Below are 21,247 nucleotides of genomic sequence, written 5' to 3'. Positions count from 1 at the left end.
CTCTCTGGGAGAGAGAACCGATGTTCTGTATAACTCCCTGCTGGCTCTGAAGAGCTGCCTTCCTTCAGCCTCAGGGGTGAAGGGCCTTTTCTAACCTCTTTTAGCTGGAGTATTTCATAGCCTTTCTGACTTTTATGTTATTGACTTGTTTGAAGAATACAGTCCTTTCCAACATTCTTTTAAAAACAGAGCATTCTTGGGGCACCTAGGTAACTCGGTTGAGTGTCCGTCTCTTGATTTTGGCTCAGGTCTTTTTTTTTTTTTTTTTTTAATTTTTTAACGTTTATTTATTTTTGAGAGACAGAGAATGAGCAAGGGAGGAACAGAGAGAGAGAGGGAGAATCCGAAGCAGGCTCCAGCCTCTGAGCTGTCAGCACAGAGCCCAACGCGGGGCTCGAACCCATGAACCATGAGATCATGACCTGAGCCGAAGTCAGTTGCTTAACCGACTGAGCCACCCAGGTGCCCCTCAGCTCGGGTCTTGATCCTGGGGTTGTGGGATCAAGCCCCGCCTCAGGCTCCACCCTGAGCATGGAGCCTGCTTAGGATTCTCTCTCTCTCCCTCTTCCCCTCTCTTATACTTGCATGTGCGTGCACTTTCTCTCTCAAATAAAGAAAAATAAGCCTTAAAAACAGCATTCTTTTTGCATTTGTCCTGTGTTTCCTCATGGTTAGCTTGATGTTATACTTTTTTTTTAAATGTTTATTTTTGAGAGAGAGAGAGAGAGAGAGAGAGAGACAGCATCAGTGGGGGAGGGACAGAGAGAGAGGGAGACAGAATCTGAAACAGGCTCCAGGCTCTGAGCTATCAGCACAGAGCCTGATGTGGGGCTCAAACTCATTGATTGCAAGATCATGACCTGAGCCTAAGTCAGATGCCCAACTGGCTGAGCCACCCAGACATGCCCCTATACTTTCTCAATCAGAGTATTTGCAAAGGTGATATTGTATTCTTACGAAAATATCACATCGGGGGCATAAATGTTCATCTGTTTTTCATAAGTGATGTTATATCCAGTCAAGATTTGCCCGATTTCTCCTAAGTATAATAACTATATTGTATCTCCCTTACAACTCATAAGTCTGTAGGGAGATATTCTAAGGTCATGCAGATTCTCTTCTCCTCATCAACATTTCCCTTGGACTTAGCAGCCATTGGTGATTTTTACTTGATCCGGTCTTGACCATGATGATTTCAAAATGGTAATTTTCTAACTCTAGTACTTACTCTGCATTTGGTATTCAGCTTTCTACATTCTCATACAAGTGGACACCTTCCTTCTCTCTTTACTTTTAAATTTATCTATTATTGGTATGGTTTCATGAATTTCAGTTTTTTCCAAGTGCTTGTAATTTACTATTGTGCTTAATTGTTTTGCTGCTTAAATTGTCTCAGATTTGTTTCGGGGTCCTCTCAAATCTTTTCTGGGGATGTGTCTTCCTTGGCCTGTGTGTGTGCCAAGCCATATACATGGCTGCTGTTAAGTGCCTTAATTTCTCTAAGATTTCACCACTGCTTTTTTTTTTTTTTTTTTTTTTTTGGAGCCTTTTGTAGTTCTGTTGTATTCCTTTGCCTATAATCTCTTGCCCCCAGATACCTGTAGATCTGCTTTCTCCTGCAGCTCTCTTGCTTCATAGGCAGAATTCAGCATTACTTATGGCCTCCAGCATGTTGTCCAGACTATGCCACTGTTCCCAGCAGCACTCCAAGTCAGGCAGGACAGAAACCAGTTCTTCAGACAGCCACCTAACAAGCCAGAACACTGCAGGCTACTTTCACTCTTCCTTCAGCCCTCATGAACGAGTGGAAATTGAGTGGCTTCCTCCTGACCTGTTGTGCTCCCCTGAGGAAGGAGTCTGGCAAAGGGTGGAGAGAAAACTTGAAATTTCCTACCATTTTGAGTACAGCTTTCTCTTGGTTAGGGTTAGGCATTTGCTTGGTTGTTGCTGCTTTGTAATTAGTTTCTAGAGTTTTCCCAAAGCTACATTGGTCTGTCTGTTGTTGTTTATTTGGTATTTTCATGGGGGAACGAGGGCTTGGATTTTATTAGATGCTGTTGTGCTGATGTTGCTCTATGTTTGGATAATTTTCAGGCATTATTATTTCTTTTCCTCTTCTCCTTCTGGAACTCTGATTACATATATATTAGATCACTTGATACTGGTGCACAGGTTACTGAAGTTCTGTTCATTTTGCTTCCATACTTTTTTTTTTTCCCTCTCTCTCTCTTTGCTTCAGTTTGGATAGTTCCTGTAGTTATGTCTTCAAGTTCACTGATTTTTTTTTTCAAGTTTCTAATCTGTTATTAATCCCATTCAATGGAATTTTCATTTTTGCTCTTATTTTTTACATGTTGAAGTTCTGTTTCTTTTTTTTTTTTAATTTGTTTAATGTTTTATTTATTTTTGAGACAGAGACAGAGCATGAGCAGGGGAGGGGCAGAGAGAGAGGGAGACACAGAATCCGAAGCAGGCTCCAGGCTCTGAGCTGTCAGCACAGAACCCGACGCGGGGCTCGAACTCACAAACCGTTAGATCATGACCTGAGCCGAAGTCGGACGCTTAACCGACTGAGCCACCCAGTCGCCCCCTGTTTCTTTTTTTAAAACACCCTTTTCTCAGTATCTTTAGGTTTTCCTTGAACTCTTGAGCATATTTATAATAGCTATTCTGAACTCATTGTCCACCAATATCATGAGTATGATAGCATTCTAGATCTATTTCTGTGGACTGATTTTTTACATACTTATGGGTCACATTTTTCTGCTTGCATGTATGGTAATTTTTTATTGGATGCTGAACATTGTGAATTTACTTCATTAAGAGCAACTTTTTTTCTCTTTAGAGAGTCTTAAAATTTTGTTCAGGAAGACAGTTATTTGTGGATCAGCATAATCATTCCAAAGCTTGTTATTATTATTATTTAAAAATTTTTTTAAATGTTTTATTCATTTTTGAATGAGAAAGAGAGCACAAGTAGGGGAGGGGCAGAGAGAGAGGGAGACACAGAATCCGAAGCAGGTCCAGGCTCTGAGCTGTCAGCACAGAGCCTGACGCAGGGCTCAAACCCACAAACTGCGAGATCATGACCTCAGCAAAGTCGGACGCTTAACCAACTGAGCCGCCCAGGTACTCCCAGAGCTTGTTTTTAAGCCCCTTAAGGACAGAATAGAGTATTCTTTACTCTAGCGCTAATTTAGCCTCACTACGTACTTAGGTGTATCCTTTCTGGTATCTCTGTTTAATGCTCTGTGTATTCAAGAATGGTCTGTCCCCTCTGGCTGGTGAGAACTTGAGTGTTTACCTGCTCTTTGAGCTTTGGGTATTGTTTGGCTTACAGCTTCTGTTCTTGTCTTGTGGATTTCACCCTCTGCATTGTGCAGATTTTTGTTCAGCCAGAGTCTCAAAGAGACTTTATGCAGATCTCTTGAGCTCCCCCCTTCCCATCTTTTTTAAACTTAGCTTCCTCCTCTTTCACACTTGGCCCTTCAAATTTTATTTGCCTTGGCATTCATTTCCTGAATTCCACTTTTTGTCACTTCAACTCATTGGGATCACTGGACTCTGGGTTTCCCACTCTGTGCCACTATCTGGAAATTGTCTCCACTCAAAAAGCCAGGATGGGGTTCAGTTTGCTTTTTTCTCCTAACGTAGGTGTCACCGTTCAGGACCATCTGTTAATCTAATGTCTAGAAACATTTGTTTTATATATTTTATCTCGTTTTTATAGTTATTGATGGCAGAAGGACAAGTGCTATGGGAGTTAATTTTCCATGGGCTGAAGGAGATATTCTCCTATATTTTGAAATTGAGATATTCATATAACATAAAATTCCCATTTTTAAAGTGCACAGTTCAGTGATATATTCACTACATTGTGCTACCATCGCCACTGTCTTAATTCCATAATATTTCCATTGCCCCCCAAAAGAAATCCCTATCCATTAAGCTCCCCATTGCCTCCTCCTCCCAAACTCTGACAACCACTCAATTACTTTCACCATGGATTTGTCTATTTTGAATATTTCATGTAAATGAAATCATATGGTACGTAGCTTTCTGTGTCTGGCATCTTTCACTTATAAAGTTTCCAAGGTTTATCCATGGTTTATCATGTAACACTACTTCATTTTTTCTGTGGCTGAAAAATAGTCCATTGTTTGGGTATATACCACATTTTGTTCCTGTATTCATCACTCGAACATTTGGGTTGTTTACACTTTTGGGCTATTATGAACAATGCTTCTAATAATTTGTAATATTATAAATAGGGCTGGGTTTACCACTATTTTTATTCACTTATTCAACATTGAGTGACATATGAAATAGCAAGTAATTGTTGAGCTCTTGCAGTGTGCTGGATAGTGTTCCTGTGTTTATTTTGTTTAATCTGCAGTCTGTCCCTGCGTGATAGGTATTAGTATTCCATTTAACTGATGAAGAAACGGAAATTTAGGGAGGGTAACTTGCCCAAGATATTGCAGTTAGCGGGTGCTGCCATCCTAAAGTAGAGTGAATGATACAGGGTTGTGTGCGACCTAGTAACTGCTGTAATTCATACAATGCAATATAACAAATACAGGAGGTTAGTTCTGGGAGTCACTGCAGGAAATTACGTGAGTGGTGTTGAAATTGAAATTGGCTGGCTTAGTTGGTGGAACGTGTTACTCTCGATCTCAGGGTCGGGAGTTCGAGTCCCACATTAGGCATAGAGATTACTTATAAAATATAAAAACTATATTGAAAAAATAAAGAAATTGAAGATATTTGATGACTGCTTGTCTGTTAACCAGTTTCACCAGTCTTTCAGTGAGTGGTTTTTTTTTTAATTTTTATTTTTTTAAGATTTTATTTTTAAGTAATCTCTGCATCCAACGTGGGGCTTGAACTGGCAACACTGAGATTTAAGAGTGTCACATGCCATTGACTAAGCCAGCCAGGTGCCCGGAGCAAGTATTTCAATGAGACCAGCCTTTACTAAAATTGGATAGTAATATACATAGTATTTGAGGATTTAGAAAAAGAATAGCAAAGCCTTCCTAGTTGTGCTTGGGTTTTTCAACTTCAAATCATCTCTTATTCCCTAATTGTTTTGGTTTTGTAAGTGAATTTTTTAAATGTTTATTTATTTATTATTTTTTCGGGAGAGAGAGAGAGTGCAAGCAGGACAGGGACAGAGAGAAGGGGACAGAGGATCCCAAGCGAGCTTTATGCTGACAACAGTGAGCCCGATGTGGGACTCAAACTCGTGAACTACAAGATTATGACCTGAGCTGAAGTCAGATGCTCAACCAACTGAGCCACTCAGGTGCCCCTCTTATTCCCTAATTGTTTAAAAAAGAACTTTTGTTCATTAGGGATGTCCATCTTTCATCCTGAATCAGGATGGAAGGATCTTTTTAAAGTAATTTATTAACATTATTATCAAATATTAATATTATTTTTAAAAGGTGAATTTATCCTCCTGTGTAGCCTATGCCAAATATATCAAGTCCTTTTGGGATCTCTGGGGGGGGGGGTGAAAGGTACTATGAACTATGAGTTTATTAGTTTATATTTGTACCCTATTTAGTGTATTAGTTTCTGTTGCTGCATAGTAAATTACCTCAATCTTGGCAGCTTAAAACATACCTATCTGCCATCTCACAGTCCTGTAGTAGTTCTGTAGATCAGACGACCTGGTGGGTTCAGTGGGTTTCCTGCTTAGGGGCTTACGTGGCTGAGATCAAAGTGTTGGCCAAACTGGTCTTTTTTTTTTTTTTTTTTAATGTTTATTTATTTATTTTGAGAGAGAATGAGCAGGGGAGGGGCAGAGAGTGAGGGAGAGACAGAGAATCCCAAGCAGGATTCAGCACAGAGCCCGATATGGGGCTCAAACTCACGAACTGTGAGATCATGATCTGAGCTGAAATCAAGAGTCCAGGCACTTAACCGACTGAGCCACCCAGGCACCCCATAAGTTTATTTATTTTAAGAGAATGAGAGATCACAAGTGGGGGAAGGGCAGAGAGAGAGGGAGAAAGAGAATCCCAAGCAGGCTCTGCACTGTCAGCACAGAGCCTGATGTGTGGCTCAATCTCATGAACCATGAGATCATGACCTGAGCCGAAATCAGTAGTTGGATGCTTAACCACCTGAGCCACCCAGATGACCCCCAAACTGGTCTTTTATTTGGAGGCCCTGGGTAACAATCTGTTTCCAAATGTGTTCAGGTTATTGGCAGAATTCACTTCTCTGTGGCTGTAGGCCTGAAGGCCCCATTTCCTTGACTAGCTTCTATTAAATTCCTCTTGTGTTTCAAATCTCTGACTTTTGTCATCAGAGAACCCTCTGCCTTTTTTAAGGAGCTCATGTGTATAGGTCAGGTGCATTGGGATAATCTCCCTATCTTAAGGTCAGCTGTGCCATGTAACATAGTATAATTATAGCAATGATGTCTCATCGCATCCACAAGTTCCACCCCCCAGTCAGAGGAGGAGAGGGGGTTATATGAGGCTGAGAGTCATTGAAGGCCATTCTTAGAATTCTGCCTACCACAGATATTAATTTTCATTTTTAAAAAATGTTTACTTATTTATTTTTGAGAGAGAGCCTGCGAGCAGGGGAGGGGCAGAGAGAGAGGGAGAGAGAATCCCAAGCAAGCTCCACACTGTCAGCCCAGAGCCCAACACGGCTTGAGCTCACAAACTGTGAGATCATGACCTGAGCTGAAACCAAGAGTCAGATGCTTAACCAATTGAGCCACCCAGGCCCCCCAGTTTTCATTTTTAAACATTGTTGTGAAGGTCACATTTTAGATATAGCAGATGACCTTTCTACTCCCAGGTCTCATCCTATCCTTCCCTCACCCTTCCTTGAACTCTTCTCCCTTTCAAATACGTGGCCTCTTTTCTCTTTATTTGGTAGCATGCTCGTCCTTGACCTTACCCTTGACTCTCCAAGGAAACTGAACTTACCTTTTAGAAGAGCGTTTTCTGAAATCACCTTCTTTTGTGCTGATCAATTTATAAGAAATGTTATTTCACTACAGACATTATCATGATCATCCCTGTGCTTCAACTCTCTGAGCCTGAGTATTTAATGTAGGATTTAGCTGCTCACAGACATCAACAAGGTATTTTTCATTTGTGTGATCTGCAGATAAACTGTGCCTTATTTTTTTACTCTTTCCTCTCTTGCATTAAGATTCAAAGATGTCTCACTGTGAGTTCAAGAAGTATATTAAAACCTTGTATATCTCTCAGTCATTCTATAGCTGGTAATGCTGCTATAATTCCATTTTATCTCACAGCAGGGTCCAGTAGAAAGCACATCAGTAATGAAAAACAGTAATTCAAAACTGTGTTTGGTGGAACATTCTGAGGGCTTATAGCAACAGGGGATTTCTCAGGCTGCCTGGAGAACCTGAATAGGTTATAGCTCCAGAAACTACATAATTCTGCTCACATTGTAGTGTGAAGGCTGACACTGGGCAGAAATGACTAATGGTTCTGGGTCTCCCCTCCCCCAATTGGGATTATTTTTCTGTTTAGTGTTATTCTTCTGAAGAAAATTTATATGTAAAAGCTTTGGTATATAATTTAGGATTCTTCATGTATAAGGAGAGTTGTGGGATTTGTAATTATCTTATGAACGAATTTAGGATGGAGATGGAATAATTGTCCTTGGTAGTAAGAAAACGTGTAAATTCCTGAGTCCTCCTATGGGGTAGGAAAGTAAGAAATGTTTACAAGATTCATATATTACACCATTTGGATGGCAACAGTTGTTATGAACAAGTAAATGTTTTTTGTTTACGAATTCATTCACTATTTATTAAATGTCTGCGATTTGCCAGGCTATGTATTATGTACTAACAATGGACTCTACTCCTACAGATGCCATACTCTGGCAGCAAAAATAGCGTTCTCATGGAAATAGTTATAGCACTGTGAGATAGGTGCCATTAGAAGGGACTGCAGTGGGTACCCACGGAAGAGGTTCTCCAGTGGATGGAAAAGGTTTAATGAGGGAGGTAGAGTCTTGAAGGAAGAGCAGAAGTTTATGCCAGGTTGGCAAATGGGGGATGAGCATTCTGGGCAGAGGAAATGGCACTTGCAAGGTATGGCAGCACTCTAGTCTGCTGTTTTCTGGGGAGAGTGAGGAGTTTTTTAAGATTGGAATCTAGAAAGTGGGTAGGGTAGGGAAGAGTGGGAAGGTAAATGGTATGCAGGTGGTAAAAGATCTTGTGGGGGTTAAGGATTTGAGGTATATCTTATAGTCAGGAACTAGTAAAGAATTTAAGTAGGGATCATGTGATTAACTTAGCATTGTAGAAAAACAATTCTGAAGGCAGTGTGGAGAATGGATTGAGAGTTAAGGAGTGGGGTACCAAAGGCAGCTAGCAGTCAGAATCTACTGATGTAGTCTGTTGGAAAAAAAGAGACTAGATCGCTGGTGTATCAGGAGGGGACATATTCAAGAAATGTTTCAGAAGTCTTCTCTAAAGTGGGGATAACAATAGCACCTATCTTACTGTTGACATGAAGAGTAAATAAGTCAATAAATTAAGGTGTTTAAGCTATATACAGAGCATGGCACCTAGCTAGTACTGTATAAATGTTAGCTCTTTTTGTAATAATACCACGGATGACAGTATGGGAGATGAAGGAAAGCATGGCATCAGGAAGAAGCAAAGGGTCTGCCTTGAAGAGGTGGTGTACTGTTAATCCATTACTAATGTGTGAGTGATCGGTGTCTTTCTTTGGGAATAAATATAGGTTGGTAGATGGATTGTTAATTAGTGCTTACACCTTACTTATGGAGGAATAGTTAAGCTTTAAGAAAAGTAGGTTTGGGGCGCCTGGGTGGCGCAGTCGGTTAAGCGTCCGACTTCAGCCAGGTCACGATCTCACGGTCCGTGAGTTCGAGCCCCGCGTCGGGCTCTGGGCTGATGGCTCGGAGCCTGGAGCCTGTTTCCGATTCTGTGTCTCCCTCTCTCTCTGCCCCTCCCCCGTTCATGCTCTGTCTCTCTCTGTCCCAAAAATAAATAAAAAATGTTGAAAAAAAAAAAAAATTTAAAAAAAAAAAAAAAAAAAAAAAAAAAGAAAAGTAGGTTTGACTCTTCATTGTGCTCATCAAAGACAAAAGGGATCCATTCTTTAGTGAAGGGGAGATGCTCTTTGCTCCTTTTTAATGGGGAAGAGTATTTAGTGCATTCTTTTTTTTCTGGTCAGCGTAAAATCTGATGTTTCAATATTTGTTCTTTGTTTTGCTTTTTTTTTTAAAAAATTCTTTTTAATGTTTGTTTATTTTTGAGACAGAGAGAGACAGAGCATGAACGGGGGAGGGTCAGAGAGAGAGGGAGACACAGAATCTGAGGCAGGGTCCAGGCTCTGAGCTGTCAGCACAGAGCCTGATGCGGGGCTCGAACTCACAGACCGTGAGATCATGACCTGAGCCGAAGTCAGATGCTTAACCGACTGAGCCACCCAGGCGCCCCTGTTTTGCTTTTTAAGTTTATTTGAGAGAGAGAGAGAGAGAGAGAGAGAGAGAGAGAGAGAGAGAGAGAGAGAATCCCAAGCAGGCTCCATACTGTCAGTGTGAGAAGCCCCATGTGGGGCTCGAACTCATGAACCCACAATATTATGACCCGCGCTGAAATCAAGATCGGATGCTTAACTGACTGAGCCACCCAGGCACCCCTGTCCTTTGTTTTTAAGAATTTCCACTTTTCCTGTAATTACATCTGGACAGAATTTATAAGCCACAAGAATTCAAACTCTTTTCTGAAACTTATTCAACTGAAGATACTTTAGTATCTGAAGATATTAATACTGAAGATATTAATAACATATAGAGACTCTCAAAGTCAGCGTTTGTGAACATTCTTACATAGAAATGACTTAGCAGAGCCTAATTTAGCTCTTGATGGTGCTTTGTAAACGAGAGCAAAGGTGGCATTTGTTTAGAGTGGTACATGGTCACATAAGAAGCAGGAAGAAGGGGGAGCCTGTATTTATTCCATACTGCTATGTACCAGATTTCTTTTAATCCTCAGAACAACTTTGAGAGGAAAATGTTGTCTTTTTTGTAGATAATGAAGTTGGGTTTCAGAATGATTGAGTCACACTGCTGATAGGTGGCAGAATTAGAATTTGAATGTAGGCCTGTGTGGTTGCAAAGACTGATTGATGTTCTTTTCACCAGTCTGCCTTGTTTGAATAACTTTCCGACGTGAATGAGATTTGTGTCACCTGCCCAGAAGTGATTTTATGGGATTTGGCCATTAAAAAAAAAAAAAGAAAGAAAATATAATGAGCACAGGGAAGGCTTCCATGTTTATTTCCTCTTTTTCTTTCCATGGAATATCCAGAAGTGAATCAGTGGATCCCTCACAAATCCTATTTTGTACTTAATTATAGGTTTTGTGGGAGCACGTAAAAAATTCTTAATACCTTTGACGTAGAGGTAAATGAGGCATCTCCTTTATGTTACAGAGGAGGAAACCGAGGTCAGAAGTTAAACGGCTTGCCTAATTACAGCTGGTTTGTAACAGAGTTGGAATTAGGACCCTAGACTCTGTATTCTGGGTTAAAGGCCTTAGCTAAAGCACAAACCTTTGTTATGCCTGGAGCTCCTAAAAGATGATATATGTGAATTTAATTGAGGATTTGTTTGTTTGTTTGTTTATGTCTCTGGCTCTCAGCATGTACTGTCAAGGCAAGTGCTTCTGGGTGGTACAGGTTTGGGTTAGATTCATAGGTGTTCTTTTCTTAACTCACATGTAACGGCCCAGAGGCTTCCCTTCTGCTTGCTGACGGTTCTGCCAGATGCACCTGATTATATCCCATCTGCGTGGAGAGGATGATTGAGTTCTACCTAGGGCTTTAAGGAAGCAGAGAGAGTGAATGCTCCATGGTGATCTAATCCATACTTCTCTCTCCTGGCCTTTTCCCCAAGCTTGACATTTTTAGATTTCACTATTCTTTATTACTTGTTCATGCTGATAGCATTGCCAGCATTTCTGCCGCAGTGGAGCCCAGGTGCTGGATTAAAAATGCAATCAATGAAGGGCCTGTGATGGTGTGGTGATGGCTAATGGTAGATCATGGAGTTGCAGTTTGAATGAGAGGGTTAAGCTCTTGCACCTGGGACTGCTCAGTAAGACTGTGACTTTGAACTCTGAACTGTGGGTTAGGACTGCACATATGCTTTCTGTGGAGGTAGTTTGTGCATCATTTTCTCCTTGGATGAGACCTTATCTAACAAATAAAGAAACTGAGGCTTATGGTATGGCTTAGCCATAAGAAACACTTTTTTTTCCCCTTCAATCTAGGCACACCTGCCCTAGGGAATTCTGTTACTTCACCCTTTGCTTATTCTTGTTGGATGGAAAGTCACCACCATTAGAATTTTCAGGCGCCAGCTTGGTTGTCCAACCTAATGGAATAAAATAGTTCTAGCTCTGAGTAATGGTGAACTTGGAGCAGGGCCCAGTGTAATTAAAACCCCTGGAGTACAGAATTTGATGTTGGTCTTTGTTCATTTCAGTGAAGACGCTTGTGGCTGGGAATATGATGTATTCTGAGCAAAGAAAAATAATGGCTCTAGAGGATTATGTCACTGCCTTGAAGATTGGTTCCACATTAATTTAATTTTTTAAAGTTTATTTATTTATCTTGATAGAGGGAACATGTGCATTGGGGGAGGGCAGAGAGAGAGGAAGAGAGAGAATCCCAAGCAGGCTCTGTGCTGTCAGTACAGAGCCCTCTGTGGGGCTCAATCCCACAAACTGTGAGATCATGACCTGAGCCAAAAATCAAGACTTAACTGACTGCTTCACTAACTGAGCCACCCAGGGGCCTCTCATTCCACATTAAATTTAGATAATTCAGTAAGAGAAAAGGTTTTCTCAATAGATGGCATTGCTACAATTCAGGGAGTTTCTTCATTTATTGAAAGACTGTCCAATAGGATTACATATACATTATATAACCTCCCATACGGTTAAAGACTAAAGGCTTATGACTCAGAGTTCTCCAAAAGAGTTCATATCATGTGGCCTTTAGGTATTCCATCTGTTCTTTTTCCTGCTCTTTTGTGTTCTCCATGGTCGTGTTCCCCCCCCCCCCCCCCCCCCGGTATTCAGTGTTGTCTTGGCAAGCAAACTTAGGTTGACTGAAGTGATAGGCTCTCAGAGAGTAAGGTAAGGAAAGAAAAGTTCTAGAGCTTCCTTCTGCTAGGTAGTAAGATAAAAAATTTGTGTTATTTTCTTTATTTAAACAATTTTTTTTAATGTTTGTTTATTTTTGAAAGAGAGAGACAGAACATGAGTGGGGGAGGAGCAGAGAGAGGGGGAGACACAGAATCCAAAGTGGGCTCCTGGCTCTGAGCTGTCAGCACAGAGTCCGACGTGGGGCTTGAACTGACGAGCTGGTGAGATCATGACCTGAGCTGAAGTCGGATGCTTAACCAACTGAGCCACCCAGGTTCCCCAGTTTGTGCTGTTTTAAACTGTCAAGTTGGTAGTAATTTGTTACAGCAGCAATAGGATATTAATAATTTTAAACTCACAGAAAGGTTGGAAGACTAAGGACACTACCCTTTACTCATTTTCACCCGTAGTTAATATTTTACTCTATTTTAGTTTTATCATTCTCTCTCTCTTTTTTTTTTTTTTTCTTTTTTTTTGAACTACTTAAGAGTGCATTGCAGATGTCATGGCCCTTTAACCCAGCAATCTGTGAGCAGTTCAGTTTCCCCATGTCCTTACCAACACTTGCTATTGTCTGTTTTTTTTTTTTTTTAATGTTTATCTATTTCTGAGAGAGAGAGAGAGAGACAGAGCATGAGCAGGGGAGGGGCAGAGAGAGAGGGAGACACAGAATCTGAAGCAGACTCCAGACGCTGGGCTGTCAGCACAGAGCCCGATGTGGGGCTGGAACTCATGAACCATGAGATCATGACCTGAGCCGAGGTTGGATGCTTAACTGACTGAGCCACCCAGGAGCCCCCTCATTTTGGTTTTGATGTGCATTTCCATGATGACTAATGATACTGAACATCTTTTCACACGTTTTTTAGTCATTAGTATATCTTCTTTGGTGAAATGTCTATTCAGATTCTTTGCTCATTTTTAAGTGGGATTATTTATCTTTTTATTATGGAATTTTAAGAATTTTTAATATATTTATATTTATCAAATATATGATTTGTAAATATTTTTCTCCAAGATATTTTTCTCTGTTTCTTGTCTTTTCATTTTTTTCTTATTTTTTATTTATTTTGAGAGAGAACACAAGAAGGAAAGGGCAGAGAGAAAGGGCTCTGCACTGTCAGCGCAGAGCCTGATGTGGGCCTCAAACCCATGAACCGCGAGATCACAACCTAAACCAAAACCAGGAATCAGACACTTAATTGACTGAGCCACCCAGGTGCCCCTTGTCTTTTAATATTCTTTTTTTTTTAAGTTTTTTTTTTAATGTTTATTCATTTTTTTGAGAGAGAGAGAGAGAGAGAAAGAGAGAGAGAGACAGTGCAAGCAGGGGAGGAGCAGAGAGAGAGGGAGACACAGAATCTGAAGCAGGGTCCAGGCTCTGAGCTGTGAGCACGGAGCCCAATGTGGGGCTCGAACCCACAAACTGAGATCATGACCTGAGCCGAAGTCGGACGCTCAACTGACTGAGCCAGCCAGGCTCCCCTCTTTTAATTTTCTTAATGGAGTCTTTTGAAGTATGAGTTTTTGATTCTGATCAAGTTCAAGTCATCCTTTTTTTCTTTTATAGATCATGCTTTTATGGTGTCATATCAAGAAAAGGCAAATATTAATATCAATTTTCAGAGAATTATGGGATTTGCGCTGTTAGTTTAATGATGAAATCCATTTATTGTGTGAGCTTTGTTGAAATGTGTAAGGATTTGCCTTTGAGTGATGATCATATTGTCCCAGCCTCTTCTGGGTAGCTGTTACTAGTGAGGCAATATAATATTCATAAAAAGTGCAGGCCTGACTGCTTGGGTTTGAATTTTGGCTTCATCCCTTACTAGCAGTGTTGCTTTGGGAAAGTGACTTTATTTCTTTGTCTCAGTTTCCTCATCTGTAAAATGGGGATAATACATCTTTCCTCATAGCGTGTTTGTCTATGTAAAGTGCATAGGAAATGCCTGGAAGAGAATAAGGGCTAAAAAAATATTAGCTCTTATTGCTAAGGGAGCAGTTCTCAACTGTAGTTTGGGATGGAGTTGTGCATATTGGAATCTTTTGAGGGGCTTTTTAACACTTCGCATGCCTTTCTAAAATGACAGGTTCTGCCAAAGGTTAGAGCAGCTGGGGTGACAAATACTGCACTTTGCCTTCCTTGACACATTCAAAGCTGATTGTTCCTTAAAATCACTTTCATTAAATGAGGCAATTTGGGTTGATGTGTAGAATCACAAAACTCTTCATCAGATATAAAAATAGCTCAAGCTCCATTAACACTTACAAAATGAATAATCCATTAACTCCTGTTGCCAAGGCAAAAATTAGGCAGTCTTTGGCAAACCAAGAACAGAATGTAAGCTGTGTTTGAGAAATACATTTCTCTGCCTTTGGGATGGTTTATTTGTCCAAGGATTAGAATATGGGCCCAGAACTTGCAATTCAAAAATAGAATTATAGCTTTGCTCTTGTTGGAGGAGAAGATTCTCAACTCTTTTCCTTGTCTTCATTTGCAGAATGAATGTAATAAAACTTGAGACCTACTTACCTTCAAAAGGGATTCATGGTCTGGTATAGGACTAGTATCAGGATATATAAAGAATTCCGTAACTCAACAATAAGAAGACAGAAAATGGGCAAAGAATTTGCACAGACATTTCTCCAGAAGAGATGTCCAACAAAGATATGAAAAGACGATCAATGTCATAGGTGAACAAGGAAAATGCAAATCAAAATTACAGTGAGATACCATCTCATACCCACCAGGATGGCTGTAATAAAGATTTTTTTTTTTTGAGAGAGAGAGAGCACGTGCACACGCGCACACAAGCATGGGAAGGGCAGAGGGAGAGAGAGAATCTGAAGCAGGCTCCATGCCCAGCACAGAGCCCAATGTGGGGCTTGATCTCACAATTGTGAGCTCATGACCTGAGTGGAAATCAAGAGTCAGATGCTTAACCAACTGAACCACCCCAGGCACCCCTAAAAGGAAAGTAGTAAGTGTTGGCAAAGGTGGAGAGAAATAGGTACCGTTGTACAGTAATGCTAAGAATGTAAAATGACTCAGCTGTTGTAGAAATCAGTTTGGTGGTTCCTCAAAAAATTAAGCATAGAATTACCACATGACCCACCAATTCCACTCTTAGGTATATACCCAAAAGAATTGAAAACATGGTGGCACAGAAACTTGTACATGAATGTTATAGCAGCATTATTTATAATATCTGTAAGATGGAAACGACGCAAACGGCCATCAAGGGATGAATGAATAAACCAGTTATTTTATATATACAATGGAATATTAATCAGCCATAAAAAGGAATGAACTACCAATATGTGGTACAACTTGGATGAGCTTTGAGTACTTGCTAAGTGAAAGAAGCCAGACATGAAAGTCATATATATTATATGATTCCTTTTATATGCTATATCCAGAATAGGCAAATCAAAAGACACAGAAAGCAAATTAGAGGTTATCAGGGGATGAATGATGGAGATCGGGAAGTGATTCTTTAATGATTATAGAATGTTTTTATGGGGTGAAAAAAGTTTTGAAAGTAAAGAGAGCTGATGGTTCCATAACATTGTGAATACAGTAAATATCACTGACTTTTACACTTTAAGTTCATTTGTTTTGGGAGAGAGAGAGCATGAGCAGGGGAGGGGCAGAGACAGAGAGGAAGAGAGAGAATCCCAAGCAGGTTCTGTGCTGTCAGCCTGAAGCCTGATGTGGGGCTCAAACTCAGGAACTGTTGAGATTGTGACCTGAGCTGAAATCAAGAGTTGGACGGTGAACCGACTGAGCCACCCAGGTGCTCCTCACGTCATTTTTTTTTAAAGGAAGATATAGGAGCATATATACTATTTTTGCTACCCAGAGACAAATGTTTTATTTAAAGTGCAGGGAATGATGAATGACACAAAAGAATAGCTATATTTGATGTGGCAACTCCAGTGTCTAGATATTTCTCCAGATTCATTTTTCACTCATCTCTTTGCTTGGGAGAATTTATTCTTAATACATAGTATTTTACCTGGAAATACTACAGTGTCTGCTAAGATAGAAGCAACATTTTTTATAAAGAGTATATTGTTCTTTGGGGAATCCCATAAAAGGCCTGGTTGCTCTGGGCCTCACATAGCTGATAAAGGAGCAAAAGATATTCTGAGAGCCTATGTTTAGATGGCATTCTGTTTTTCCTGGGCATGCCATTATATCAGGCTGTCAGTTCCTTTTTTACAAAACAATTTTTCTTGAGGGGAATTTCACATAACACAAAATTAGCCATTTTAAAGTGAATGATTGAATGGCATTTAGTGCGTTTACAGAGTTGTGCATCTACCAGCTCCATATTATTCGGAAACATTTTCATCACCCCAAGAGGAAATTCTGTATCCATTAAATACATCCTTGCCAGCATTTGTTATTTTCTATTTTTTTGATTATAGCCAGCCTACTGGGTATGAAATGGTATCTTATGGTTTTGATTTGCATTCCCCTAATGACTCATGAAGTTACCATCTTTATGTGCTTGTTAGCCATTTGTATTTCTTCTTTGGAAAAATGACTACTTAAGTTCATTTTCTATTTTAAAAATTGGTGTTTTTTTTTTTAGTTGTGTTCTTTATATATTATAGATATACACCCTCATCAGATACATGGTTTGCAAATATTTCTGTCATTCTGTAGGTTGTCTTTTTACTTCCTTGATAGTGTCTTTTGATACACAAAAGTTTTTAATTTAGGTGAAGTCTCATTTGTCTATTTCTTTCTTTTGTTGCCCATACCATTGATGTCATATCTAACAATCCTTTGCCAAGTCCAAGGTCATTAAGATTTTCCCCTAAGAAAACTCTTTCTTCTAAGGGTTTTATAATTTTAGCTTTTATATTTAGATCATTGATCCGTTTTGAGGTAATTTTTGTATATGGTAGAGGTTTGGGTCCAACTTCATTTGTTTGCATGTGGTTATTGAGTTGTCCCAGCACCATTTGTTGATGAGGCTCTTCTTTCTCCATTAAATTGACTTGGCACCTGGTTGAAAATCTGTTGGTCATAGATGCATGGGCTTATCTCTGGACTCTAAATTGTATTCCTGCAATTTACTTTTTTTTTTTTTAATGTTTATTTATTTTTGAGAGCGAGAGATACAGAGCACAAGCTGGGGAGGGGCAGAGAGAGCCAGCGACACAGAATCCAAAGCAGGCTCCAGGCTCCCAGCTGTCAGCACAGAGCCTGATGCAGTGCTTGAACCCACGAGCTGCAAGATCATGACCTGAGCCGAAGTCGGACGCTTAACCTACTGAGCTGCCCAGGCACCCCTCCTGCCATTTACTTTTATGTGGGCTGAGTTTCTTATTTTTCTCCCTTTGATAACAGGATCATGGGGTTGATAGCACCATTTTCCAGAATCCCAGAAAGCTTCACCTAACTATTGGAATGTTGGTACTTTTGAGTGAGCAAGAGATCCAGCAGACGTGTGAGATGCTACAGCAGTGTAAAGAGGAATTCATTGAGTGAGTAATCTACAGGAATGGGGAAGGGTGGTCACCTCGTACTGGCTTCTTTTTGGTGTCACAGACTTGTTTTTGCACTAGGGAGCTGAGTCACACGGCAGCAAGATTTGTCGACTCACCCAGTTGTTAACACTTAACCATTGGAACGTTGTCTGAAAAGCTTAAAATGGATTTAAAGCATGTATTTACAAAATTTTATGGAAAGACTCTACCTTAAATTTTACTTGGTCAGTAGGCAAATTTTGTTCTTAATAGGACATCCCAGGGGTGCCTGGGTGGCTCAGTTGGTTAAGCATCCGACTTCAGCTCAGGTCACCATCTCACGGTCCGTGAGTTCGAGCCCCGCGTCGGGCTCTGGGCTGATGGCTCAGAGCCTGGAGCCTGCTTCCCATTCTGTGTCTCCCTCTCTCTCTGCCCTTCCCCCATTCATGCTCTGTCTCTCTCTGTCTCAAAAATAAATAAACGTTAAAAAAAAAAAATTAAAAAAAAAAAATAGGACATCCCATTATTTTCTCCAAAAGGAAATTCTCTTCATTATCTGTTGAACAGGATAGACTACTGTATTCATTTTTTGTGTGTGCTGCGGAACACATTACTACAAGCTTGGTGCTTAGAACCATGCAAATTTATTATCTTCAAGTTTTTTGGGGTAGATGTCTGACATGGCTTTCACTGGGTTAAAATCAAAGTGTCCGCGAGGCTGTGTTCCTTTCTGGGGGCTCAGGGGAGGAGTTCATTTGCTTGCGCTTCACACCCATCTCCTAGAGGTCACTCCCATCCTTTGGCTAGTGACCAAATCCTCTGTCTTCATCATCTTCATCATCTTCATCACTAGCTGCACTGCATCTCTCCGACCCTTCTGTTACTGCTTCTCTATCTCTGGCCGTAGTAGGGACAGGTTCACTGCTTTTAAGGACGCGTGAATTTGACTGAACACACCCAGATAATTCAGGATAATCATCCTGTCTAAAACTCCTTAACCTCGATCGCATCTGCAAAAGTCTGTCTGCCATGTAAGGTAGCGTATTTACAAATTCCAGAGAATAAGACATGAGCATCTCTGGAGGGCCATTATTCTGTTACCACAGTAACTCAAACATTACATAAATAACATGATTCCCTACTGAGGTGTTTATTGTATTTCAGAAATGCACTTTAATTTTCTTTTTTAAATACAGGTAGTATTGTTTGAGTCGGTAAGGATACCAAAAACTGTCCAAGCAGTCTGTTTTGGCTCGGGGAAAGCATTGCTATTCTGGGGGTAGAGTTCTTTTTACTATAAAATGTTAATTTACATGTACATCTGACCTAACAGCTTTATTTTAAAGAATCATCTCTTCCCTACCCTTTACTCCTTTTACTTAAGACTGACGAAGAGTAAGAGAAATTTGAAAACTAAATAACTTGAAGAGCTTTTTTGGTCACTTATAATATTCAGGTCCCATACTATTTTTTTTTAATTAAAAAAAAAATTTTTTTAACGTTTATTTATTTTTGAGACAGAGAGAGACAGAGCATGAACGGGGGAGGGTCAGAGAGAGAGGGAGACACAGAATCTGAAACAGGCTCCAGGCTCTGAGCTGTCAGCACAGAGCCTGATGCGGGGCTCAAACTCACAGACCGCAAGATCATGACCTGAGCCGAAGTCAGACGCTTAACCGACTGAGCCACCCAGGCACCCCAATTTTTTTTAACTTTTATTTACTTTTGAGAGAGAGAGAGAGAGAGAAAGATACAGAGTGCAAGCGAGTGAGGGGCAGAGAGAGAGAGGGAGACACAGAATCCGAAGCAGGCTCCAGGCTCCGTGCTGTCGACACAGAGCCTGACCACGGGGCTCAAACTCCTGAACCGTGAGATCATGACCTGAGCCGAAGTCAGACGCCTAACTGAGCCACCCAGTCGCCCCTAGGTCCCATACTATTTTTTTAATGTTTTCTTATTTATTTATTTTTTATTTATTTATTTATTTATTTATTTTTATTTTTTTTTTTAAATTTTTTTTTTCAACGTTTTTTATTTATTTTTGGGACAGAGAGAAACAGAGCATGAACGGGGGAGGGGCAGAGAAAGAGGGAGACACAGAATCGGAAACAGGCTCCAGGCTCCGAGCCATCAGCCCAGAGCCTGACGCGGGGCTCGAACTCACGGACCGCGAGATCGTGACCTGGCTGAAGTCGGACGCTTAACCGACTGCGCCACCCAGGTGCCCCTTCTTATTTATTTTTGAGAGACAAAGATTGATAGAGAGAGAGGGAGAGAGCAAGTAAGGAGCAGAGAGAGAGGGAGAGAGAGAATCCCAAGCAGACTCTGCACTGTTAGTGTGGAGCTCTATGCAGCGCTTAAACTCATGAACCACGAGATCATGACCTGAGCCGAAATCAAGAGTGGAATGCTCAACAGACTGAGCCCCCCAGGCGCCCCCCCCATACTATTTTGATATGGCCTTGTAGAAGTGGGTTACCTAGTTCATTGGGTAAGGCAAGGTAAAAGGGTTACATTTTCTTATATATGCTGTAAATAAAACTATGTAATAGGGTGACTTGTTTGTGGGCCATTTCTTCTTTTACAGTTTTGAAGACAAGGTATTTTTCTTGAGCAAAATCATAAGCTGACTGGGTTTGCAGTCTGCAAAGAATACTTCTTTGTCTTGATCTTTGCTCACTGATGGACCTAACTGTTCTCTCTCCATCTTAACCTAACATTCAAAATCATTGTTTGTAATTAGATATTTGCAATTTCCTTGCATACGATACAACTTTATGCTTTACCTTACAAAGCAGAGCAATTTTATCTGGTTTAGGAGTTAGTCCTGATACTTTAACTTATTTCCAGATCATGTTTTGCCAAACGAAACGGAAAGCAGCTGCACTTTCTTGGCTGCCATGAGGGTAATCCTGCTAAGAAAAATTTAAAGGTAGATAAATTATTTGTTTAGGGAAGTGTTTGTTTTCTTACCTGTGAAAATCAGGCCACAGGTTTTTAATCACTGAAGCTTTATCCTGAGCTATGTGAGGATTTAGCTGAGTTCTTCCCTTTTATGTCTCCTGGTGCCTTTTGTGACTAAATGCCAAATCTGAGCCCTTTAAGCATGTCAGGGTTGGTGTGCATAGGAAATGAAGAGCAGCCTTAATAGTTCCTAAGAATTTTTGACATGACAGGATGAAAACAGTAATTGTAGTTTTTCAAATTCAGCAAAGCTTTTGAAATAGGACAGAGTTACACTGCCAAAAATCTGCAGTGCAGGCAAAAATTTTTTTGAAGAGGCTTTTTTCAAAAAGCTGAAAAGATTTGAAACCAGCTAGTAAAGCAACCCCTCCCCCCGCCAGCCCTCTTCTCCTACTTTCTCCTCTGCCACACATACTTGTTTAAAAAGCACATAGTGCAAAATTAACTTATTTCTGAGGAGAATGAGACTCAGAATTGGCTGTTTAGGTTGGTTAGAAGTGCCTTGTTTCCCTAACAAGGGAAAAATGTCTCCTAAAAATACATACATATAGCCACACACACACTTACAGCCCTGGTGAGTAGAATTCTCATTTAACTTTTTTA

General features: G+C 40.4%; 1 protein-coding gene across 9 annotated transcripts in view; it reads left to right on the top strand.

Moving 5' to 3' along the window:
• ASCC1 (activating signal cointegrator 1 complex subunit 1) overlaps nt 1–21,247 on the top strand; it is a 108,610-nt gene that overhangs the window by 30,350 nt on the left and 57,013 nt on the right. For all 9 annotated transcript variants that reach the window (XM_058696639.1, XM_058696636.1, XM_058696642.1 and 6 more), the window contains exon 6: nt 17,562–17,698. In XM_058696639.1, coding sequence (XP_058552622.1) covers nt 17,562–17,698 — 137 coding nt within the window. The remainder of the gene's footprint in view (nt 1–17,561; nt 17,699–21,247) is intronic.

The sequence above is a fragment of the Neofelis nebulosa genome, chromosome 13, assembly GCF_028018385.1.
Source record: "Neofelis nebulosa isolate mNeoNeb1 chromosome 13, mNeoNeb1.pri, whole genome shotgun sequence".
NCBI classification, from domain to species: Eukaryota; Metazoa; Chordata; class Mammalia; order Carnivora; family Felidae; genus Neofelis; species Neofelis nebulosa.
Note: the sequence above shows the minus strand (reverse complement) of the source record. Positions and strands in the feature narration are given on the sequence as shown.